The sequence below is a fragment of the Pteronotus mesoamericanus genome, unplaced genomic scaffold (assembly GCF_021234165.1).
Source record: "Pteronotus mesoamericanus isolate MK-2021 breed Mesoamerican mustached bat unplaced genomic scaffold, CSHL_Meso_final scaffold_21, whole genome shotgun sequence".
NCBI classification, from domain to species: domain Eukaryota; kingdom Metazoa; phylum Chordata; class Mammalia; order Chiroptera; family Mormoopidae; genus Pteronotus; species Pteronotus mesoamericanus.
In genome coordinates, this window is record NW_026555310.1 from 3910225 (window position 1) to 3919979 (window position 9755).

A 9755-nucleotide genomic window follows, 5' to 3' on the forward strand; every position below is an offset into this window, starting at 1 on the left:
TAGTTCCTGATCATTTATCATCTATTATCAAAAAATCAAATCAACATACTCCCCCTCCCTTGCAAAAAAAGTGTAAATAAGTAGTTGTGATGTAGTAGATATAAATTTAGGCATTTAAGGGAGGGTGTGGGATTAAGGAACATGTGTGATGCATGAAAGATGAGGAGGAGTCTTGGTCAAACAGCGGAAGGATATTTCAGGCAGGAGAGGAACAACTTCTCATTAGACGTCATCAGTATCATGAAACCAGTGGAGGGAATTGAAGTGGGAGAGGAAGCAGGGGCCAGGTCATGGAGGACCTTGTAAACCATGTAAGAGGATTGTAACACAGTAGTAATGAAGTGTCCTTGTAACAGAGCCCATTTTAATAGTCATTAACAAAAAAGAATCTTTGCCTCTATCACCCATTTTCTCATGTTTATTTCAGGGGCAGATTTATTGAAACTAACTAGAGATGATGTGATCCAAATATGTGGCCCTGCAGATGGAATCAGACTTTTTAATGCATTAAAAGGCCGGTATGTGATTAGTGTTAAAATATCAGTGAGGTTGGATTTCAAATGGATTTGGATTCAGGAACTCTTCACAATACTCATTGCACAGCTAAATACATGTTGTCAAAACATTCTTTTTGAATGCTAGCTATGTACCAAATAAAGATGAAAAATATCCTTTCTCACACATGATTCAAAGAATTCCTCATGATATCCCATTTTTTATTTCCAGGTAGTTCTTTCATTTAGTAAATATTCATTGTTCCTATTATGAGCCATTAGGTTGTAGGGATACATTGGTGAGCGAAATAGGCAGGGTACCTGTTATGGAGACTACTTTCTAATGGGAAGAGAGAAAGATATAAACAGTATTTTGGATAGTGATAGTACTTTGAAGGAAAACAAAACAAAAACAAGGTTGTAACCTCTAGAGTACTCAGAATTTGTTAGGAGAGATCTTTCTGGGTAAGTGATCATTTAAACTGAGCTGTGGGAAGACTGTAAGCTATGAGGTCATACAAGGGAAGAGCCTTCTAGGCAGAAGGAACAACAGATGTAAAGGCCCTGAATTCAGTTTTAGCTAGAGAAGAGATCATTCTTAAGTTTGGGTAGGAATTGCTTAAGTCTCTGCTTACAAATATTATTTATAATACAGATAATAATTTGTAGTCCCAATTTATGATTTCCAATTCCAGCAGGTACTAGTAATATTGATGGGGAAAACACACACAAGTTAATGCCATAGAGCCAAATCAGTGACTAAATAATGAAACAGATGGTGAACTGTTTGTGTTTGTGAACATCACGAGTTATTAGGTGGGCTATAATCTTGGAAAATTTTAAGAGGTGAAATTCAAGGGTTAATGACGTAGAAAAAAAGAGTGGATCTTTAATTTTTTTTAAAGATTTTATTTTTTATTCTTAGAGAGAGGGGAGGGGCAGGAGAAAGAGAGGGAAAGAAACAGTGATGTGCAAGAGATACATCAATCGATTGCCTCTCACATGCCCCCAGCTGGAGACCTGGCCCACAACCCAGATCTGTATCCTGACTGGGAATCGAACCAGCGACCTTTTGGTTTGCAGGCTGGCACTCAATCCACTAAGCCACACCAGCCAGGGCTGGATCTTTCATTTTTATATGTATTATCTAAAGAGCATTTGGAAATAGGGAGTCATAAGGTAATCAGATCAAGAGGTAATAGAATACAATTATCAAAGTAAGAAGAAAAAGAAGGCTTAAGCTATTTAGGAGAAAGTAATGAGGGAAATCAGATCCTCCAGTTCACAATATTGGTACTTTTAAATAAAAAGCGTATCTTGAGTCCTGGCCAGTGTGGCTCAATTGGTTGGAGTATCGTCCCATACACCAAAAGTTTGAGGGTTCAATTCCCAGTCTGGGCATATACCTAGGTTGTGGGTTCGATCCCTGATCAGGGCTCCTATGAGAGGCAACCAATCAGTGTTTCTGTCTTACATCGATGTTCCTCCATCCCTCCGTCCTTCCCTCTCTCTCTCTCTCTCAAATCAGTAAATTTTTTTTTTATTTTAAGGAAAAAGAAGGTATATTTTGAACCTGACTCATACAACAGTGGCTTGTACATTTTGAGTACAGAATGGGTCCCTGATTTATGATGTCTCAACTTAAGATTGTTCAGTCTTATGATGGTGCAATAGTGATATGCAGTCAGAAACTGTTTAGAATTTTGATCTTTTCCTGGGCTCTAGTGATAAGTGATACAATACTCCGTAATGCCGAGCAGCGGCAGTGAGCTGATTTTGCCCAGCTTTAGGCTCATGCCAGTGTTCTGATCACGTTTAAGGTAGGCTGGGCTAAGCTATGATGTTTGGCAGGTTAGGTGTATTAAAACATTTTCGATTTACAATATTTTCAACTTAGGTTTATGGGGACATAACTCCTCTGTTAAGTTGAAGAACCTCTGTAATTCTAACATTTGACGTCAGAGGTCACAAACTCGTATGACTGCAGAGGCCACACGCAGCGACAGTCGGATAAGCGACGGTCGGGTGTGGGCTGTGCTGAAGTTTGCATGCCCCGAGCCAGGAGAGCGGCTGGTTGCTTTCTCCAAGGGGAGGGCTTTGGAGGGCTTTGGATTGCCGGATCTGACTTTTGAGGAAAAGCCAAAAATTCAGAGGTTTACATGATGTCTTCTGTTGGAAGGAATTCACTTAAATGCACATACCCCCCCTCCCAAGCCAATAGGGAGCTAATAAAACATAGCAAACGAGCTGCATTGGCCCAGGGGCTGCCAATTTGCAACCCTTGCTCTGTAGTATTACTGTAGGTATACAAGTTCTCCCTTAAAATGGCCTACCAAGAAAAACGTAAGACTAACAGCTCTTTTTCTCTCCTTAGGATGGTGCGCCCAAGGCTAACCATTTATGTTTGTCAGGAATCCTTGCAGTTGAGGGAGCAGCAGCAGCAACAGCAACAGCAGCAGAAGCATGAGGACGGAGACTCAAACGGTACTTTCTTCGGTAGGTCATTCTGGACAGGCCAGGACAGATGTGAAAAAAGGCGAAGAGGTGACTCACAAGCATGTATGATAGGAATTTATCAAGCAGCAGATTTAGAATTTGCTAGAAGTAGTGGTAATAGCTAACATTTACTGAGTTTCTAATATATGCCAAACACTACTCTCAGCACTTTTATATATGTTTTAATTTTTACAACTAATGTCTCCTCTTTACAGTAGGTTTTGTCACCTCCAACATTTAGTTGAAGAAAATGAAGCTTTAAGAGATGTTAACTAAGTTGCCACAGGTCACACACTAGCAAGTGGTTGAGTCAGGATTTGAATTCAGGATTTGACTCCAAGTCCTTCAGAAATGTGGGTTTTCCTATTGATCATATTACCTTTAAGAGCAGATAAACTTTGTACTGACTGCCATTGCTCTCTCCTTTGCAGTGTACCATGCCATCTACCTAGAAGAACTGACAGCTGTTGAACTGACAGAAAAAATCGCTCAGCTTTTCAGCATTTCCCCATGCCAGATCAGCCAGATCTACAAGCAGGGGCCAACAGGGATCCATGTGCTCATTAGTGATGAGGTAGACTTTCAGTACAGCTGAACCACCAGATGACAGTTAATTTGTCAGGCCCTGTGACAGCAGCAGGAGCAGTTCTATTCAGGCAGAGTGCTTTGTTTTCTAGACCAAAGGGTCTCAGACATTTTTACTTGCTTACCACCAAAAAATAATTTTTAAAAAACATGTATCCACTTGCACATTTTCAGGGACTTAAAATTTTTTCTCTTAAGTTTAAATAAAGTTGCAAAAGACGTTACTTCTGGGCATATTACATGACATTTAAAATTGAAATAGTTGCCGTGGCCAGTGTGGTTCAGTTGGTTGGAGCGTCTTCCTGTGAACTGAAGAGTTGCCAGGTTGATTCCCGGTCAGGGCACACGCCTAGATTGAGGGTTCAGTCCCCCATCCGGGAGCATATGGGAGGCAACCAATCGATGTTTCCCCCCGACCCCCCACCCCCACCACAGCAATGGAAAAAAATGTCTTCAGGTAAAGATTACAAAGATTGAAATGATTGCTGCCCTATTCTAACTGTATTCCATGTAACCTAAATCCAAGAGTGATTTAATAGAATTGTTTTAAATTTATTTATTTTTAGAAGAGTGGAAGGGAGGGAAAAAGCGAAGGAGAGAAGCATCAATGTATAAGAGAAACGTCGATTCCTTGCCTCTTGGATGCACCCCGACTGGGGACAGAACCCACAACCCAGCCATGAGCCCTGACCAGAAATTGAACCCAGAGACCCTTTGTTTTTTGGTACAGTGCCCAATCAATTGAGCCACATTAAAATTCTGGGCCAGAATTTTTATATAATTTCTTTGTTTCCATGAATTAATATTTCCATTCACTTCCCCTGTGGAACTTTATCTTACCATAACATTTTTATACTTGGACATTTTTTATTAATTATTCTCCTATATTTCATTAAAACAAAAATTTCACCAAAAATTTGTTTCAGTAAAATTACTTCTTCTGAATAGAATAAACACCATAATTATACACTTGATTAAAACAATGTCAGTGTATTATATGTTTTGATGAGTAAAGATTAAACATTAAGAAAAAATTTATTAGAAGTACATCTATTAATGAGATGGATGGGATTGTTTGATCCCCTGCCCCCTATCCTGCACACAGTTAATTCATCTGTAGGCGAATACTGCCTGTAGACTGAAATAGAGGTCAGCATCAACTCTATCTGGTTTTTTTCCTCAATATATAAGTGCTGTGGATCTGATTCACATTTATTGACTCACAGCAATGGATTGAGTTCTGCTATGACATCAGTGGTGTTTTTTTTTGTTGTTTTTTTTTTTTGGAACTTCTGAGTTATGTGCCAAAAATTACATAGTGATGTTGTCAAGAATTATTTTGAATCATCTGTCATTTGACAATTTGTGATTAGGTCACTTCAGTCCTGGTGAAAGGAAAAAATTGGTAACCATGTGATGCCCACAAAGAATTTGTTACTTAGTCATTAGAGTTTACATTTGCATTTACACTTGGGTGTTCTGGAGGCTTCTGTACCCCAAGGCAATGCATTTTAGGATTCCAGGAGGGTAAAACTCATCCCTTTATTTTATAGAATGGGGGAAAGGGAGTTTGAGAAGGGAAAGTGGGAATGGAAAACTGAGAAGAGTCTCAGCCAGTTTTAGGAGAAAGTAGATACAGAAGTTGGAGAACCAGAAGTCAGTTCTCCTGTATGGGCCTCTCAGTGTCTTTGTACCCCTTGGAAAGTATTGGGGTTAACCCAGGAAAATGCATACTCTAATTTTAAGACAGCTGTTTTAGAATACTTAGTTTAAAGAAAAAAGATTTTATTTAATTTTCGAGAGAGGGCAGAGGGAGGGAGAAAAAGAGGGGAAGAAAAATCAATTGGTTGCCTTCTGCACACGCCCTGACTGGGGATTGAACATGCAACCCAGGCATGTGCCCTGACCAGGAATCAAACCAGTGACGCTTTGCTTTACAGGCGCCCAAACAACTGAGCCACACCAGTCAGGGCTAGACTACTTAGAAACTTAAAAACTGAATAGGTGAAAACAAAACAAAGGATTATTTTTCACTTAAATCTAATGGCCGAAAAAGCCACATCAGCAAATTTTCTTGCTGTTTTTTTTCAGATGATACAGAACTTTCAGGAAGAAGCCTGTTTTATTCTGGACACAATGAAAGGTAATAAAATAGTAAGACAAACACCATTTCCTAAGGAGTTTAAGAGCTTTTCTCATACTTCTTTGAGGAGAGAGGGAAGATATCAACCACCGTATCTGAGATAGAGAAAGTGACGTTATTAGAGTTTGTTCCTTTTTTATAAATTGGCTTCTTGTCATTATCAGAATAGACAAAGTATAACTGGTGACTCTCTGCCATTCTCTTTCACCTTCCATGGACAAGTGAGGAAATTGAGGCATGTTGTTTTTATAATGCATATTTATTATAAGTATTCTGTGATCATTAATATGTATGCTGCTCTTTGCCCTGCTCTTATTTTTTTTCCCTTCTACTATTTTAAAGGTGACTGAAGATTATCCTCTTTCTTTTCTGTTTTACAGCTGAAACCAATGATAGCTATCATATTATACTGAAGTAGGTGTGGTGCATTCCATCCTCGGTGGCTGCTGCTTCCTTCGCCTCTTGGAAACTCCCCTCTTGAAGAGATCACAAATGGAGATTTGAAGGTCTGCGGGAACCTGACCCATCTGACTGCTTGGGGGGAGTCCAGGCCCTGGAGGCAGAATCCCAGTCATCTGTGTTGGTCCAAGCTCTGTGGCACACAGATTACTGCCCAACATGCATCTCTGCAGCTATTTCTTAGTTAAAATATCTGGACCGCGTTGTTGAGTATCAGTGGAAACTCCTCATCATTCGGGGTGTATGTAGAGCATAATGATGATGAGAATTGTGTGGTGTTTAATGGAAAGATGTTAAATTTTGTGATATGGAGCTGTGTAATTTTTTTCTAATATAAAAAAGTGAACATCTATATTCATAAGACTACATCCTCATTTTCTTTTGCATCAGACATATACTGGCTTTTTACCATCGTAGGCCCCCGAAAACCTCATCAAAGAGAAATACTGAGATAGACTAGAATTTTTCCTTTGGTTCCCCTGTAATACTGTGACTAATAGTAATTTTAGCTAACATTTATGGAGCATGCATTTGTGCCAGGCAGTGTGATAAATTCTTTTAATGGATTATCTTGTTTAAATCCTCTTAATAATCCTATGTGAAGTAGGTAATAATGATCCTTAATTGAAGATGAGGAAATGGAGACATGCAGTGGCTAAGTAGCTTGCTGAACACTGGGCAGCCAGCAGGTAGTGATGCTGAAATCCAAACCCAGTCAGTCTGGGTCTTACTAATCGCTGCCCATTACTGCCACCCTTGCAGTCCTGTTCGTGGCATCGTTTCTTACTGTGGCTCTTCCAGTGAATGGGACAGAACACTGGGTGAGAACTGAGTATTTAACCACTTAAAGGGACAAACCACACCTAATTAACGATGAACAAATCAAAAAGTACGTACAAAAAAAACACAGGTGCTTTGTAAGCATCATTAATTATCAGGTCATGGAATTTGAGGTGGTGAAAACTAGGGATTTTCTGCTCTTGGATGACCTTCTCAAACTATTTATTAATGAGATAGACTACCCCCTCCCTTTCCCCTCTGCATTTTCTCTTGGTATATGAAGTTCTTTTATTCGTGTAGTATCCTTTATTTGCGCTTTACAAAAAAAATCATTCTGGTCCCATTCACATTCTTACTATATATTTTTGTTCTTCCGTAAAGAATGATTGTGTGTGTGTTTACATGTGTAAGAATATGGGTCTTTCTTTTTCACATGTAAAGTTTCATCCAGAAATCCCTTTACACATTATGTCAAAGTGAAAAAAGATAATGTTCAAAGATTATGTATTGGATTTGGATCTGTGTGTGTGTGTTTTTAAAGCATTTGATAAAGTTTAAATGTTTTTATACAGAGGTTTTTGTTTCATTAAACTCAACCTGCAACATGGTCTGATTTCTTTTGGTTGGAAACAAGTTAAAAACTTCGAAACTGGAAAATTGAGTCAACTAACTTGTTTTAGAACTGACTTGGGCAACTTGACATGTTAGGCCAAAATAGTTGTTTAGTGAAATATTACCAGATGTCTCCATTTTAGGGGGACATTTCTAGTTGTACTATGTTTCTAGGACTGGTTCTCAGCTTCGGGGAAGACCGCGTTCTCAGGGGACTTCCGGTGTGCTTTGTTTTTTTCTATTCTGTCTGAATAATGTTAGGCCAGGAGGGTTGGGCTGGATGACTTTTAAGGTCCCTTCTCCATCTGAATCTGTGATTCTTGTTTACTACAAATTATTAATAGAATTCTATTATATTTACTATAAATTCACACCAATTTTTACTTGGAATTAGGGAGGTTTTTTAGAGTAGCCTTCAAATTTATATAAATAAGTTTATACAAGTTTGTAGTCACAGATCCTTAAATTAACCAGAAAATCTCTTAGGCTTGCTTTAGCTTCAAAAATACTTAATAGTACCAATACTATATAATTGGTAAGAATTGGTATAGTGATAGAACATTGTGCTTATTCAACTTCCTTTAAAAATTGAATTCCAATTTTAGCCTCTTGGAGTCTCCAATGCCACTTAGGGGAGAGGAATGGAATTTGTAGCATTTTTTCCAAGCCACCCAACCTCTAGATCTGGCTCCATAGCTTTTTTTTTTTTTAAGATTTTATTTATTTTATTTATTTATTTATTTTTTTTTAGAGAGAAACATCAACGTGTGGTTGCCTGTTGTACACCCCCTACTGGGGGCCTGGCCTGCAACCCAGGCATGTGCCCTGACTGGGAATCGAACTGGTGACCCTTTGGTTCGCAGGCCGGTACTGGGATCCACTGAGCCACACCAGCCAAGGCTGGCTCCATATTTCTTATATGCAGTGAAAAGTTAGGCTTTGGAACCAGACTAACGTGAGTTTATATCCTGCCGTCCATCAATTCAGTAAATACCAGTAAATATCTACTGACCTCCTAAATGTCAAATACCAGGCTTTGTATATAGGGTGCTGACCATACAGTAAACAAAACAATTCTTACTCATGGAATTTAGTCCAGAGAAGACTGAAAAACGTAAATTTATGTCAGGTGGTAAATGCTAGGCAGAAATACAAGGCAACAGGATAGAGACTAAGGGGAAGCACTATTTATTTATCTATAACCCTCACCCGATATGTTTATTGGTTTTTAGAGAGGGGGGAGAGAAAGAAACATCGATGTCATCAATCGGTTGCCTCCCCTAAGCGCCCCCACAGGGGACTGAAGTTGCAAGTTAGGTTACGTGCCCTGACGGGGAATGAAACCTGCAACCTTTTGGTGTACAGGACAACGCTCTAATTGAGCCATCTGGCCAGGGCAGAAGTACTATTTTAGAAATATGGTTAGAGAAAGTCTTTGATAAAGGGGTATTCGAGCAAATATTGAGGGAGTATGTGGCTAGCTGGTGAAATAGTGTTCTGGGCAAAAGGCCCTGAGATGAGAGCGTGATTGTCCTGTAGAAAGAACTGCAAGGAGGCCAGTGGGCGAGCTTTCCAACAGAGTGAGGGTGAGGAAAAGTAGAAGGAAACAAGATGACATAGGATTGGGGGTGGGAGGGGAGAAGATACACCTATCTCTTGCAGAGCCTTATGGGTCAAGGAAGAGACATGAACGATTCTGAATGAGATAGGAAAACAAGGCAGGATGTCCTTGACAAATACCGTAACATCTGAGTCTTCGTTTTTACCATTGTGTGTGTGTGTGTGTGTGTGTGTGTGTGTGTTTACCATCTTAAAAACGGATTGCAAAGTTGTGAAGATCAATGATCATGTAAAAATTTCGGAAAGAAACACTTCTATCAATCCGTCAATACCTATTGAGATAATTCAATACATTGCTTGTATTTTCTTTATACCTTGGGCAGGTTCCAGCAGGTCATGCCATTTAAGACTAAGATATCTCATGGGCGAGCTAAGGGGGATTATGTTCTTTTGTAGGCGTGGGACTGCGGTCCCGTCGAAAGGAAAAGGGGAGTTTTAGAGGAGAATTTGTTTAGTCATTGAAGATCTGTAGCTGAGTGCCTCCCCTCTTCGAAAGGCTGCAGCGGCGCCTAACTCTCCTTCCCAGGGTCCGCTGCAGCACAGACACCGCCTCCTAAGCATGTTTG

The 9755-nt window shown here is 39.6% G+C and overlaps 1 protein-coding gene across 2 annotated transcripts in view; it reads left to right on the forward strand.

Annotated features, from left to right (window-relative positions):
• Positions 1 to 7532, forward strand: part of TFCP2 (transcription factor CP2) — a 44081-nt gene extending 36549 nt beyond the window's left edge. The window contains exons 11-15 of one of the 2 annotated variants that reach the window (XM_054591094.1): positions 428 to 518; positions 2869 to 2990; positions 3422 to 3564; positions 5667 to 5718; positions 6099 to 7532. In XM_054591094.1, the coding sequence (XP_054447069.1) occupies positions 428 to 518; positions 2869 to 2990; positions 3422 to 3564; positions 5667 to 5718; positions 6099 to 6136 (446 nt within the window). In that variant the 3' untranslated portion in view covers positions 6137 to 7532. The remainder of the gene's footprint in view (positions 1 to 427; positions 519 to 2868; positions 2991 to 3421; positions 3565 to 5666; positions 5719 to 6098) is intronic. The other variant, XM_054591095.1, reaches the window with a different exon arrangement.
• Positions 7533 to 9755: the final 2223 nt, after the last annotated feature.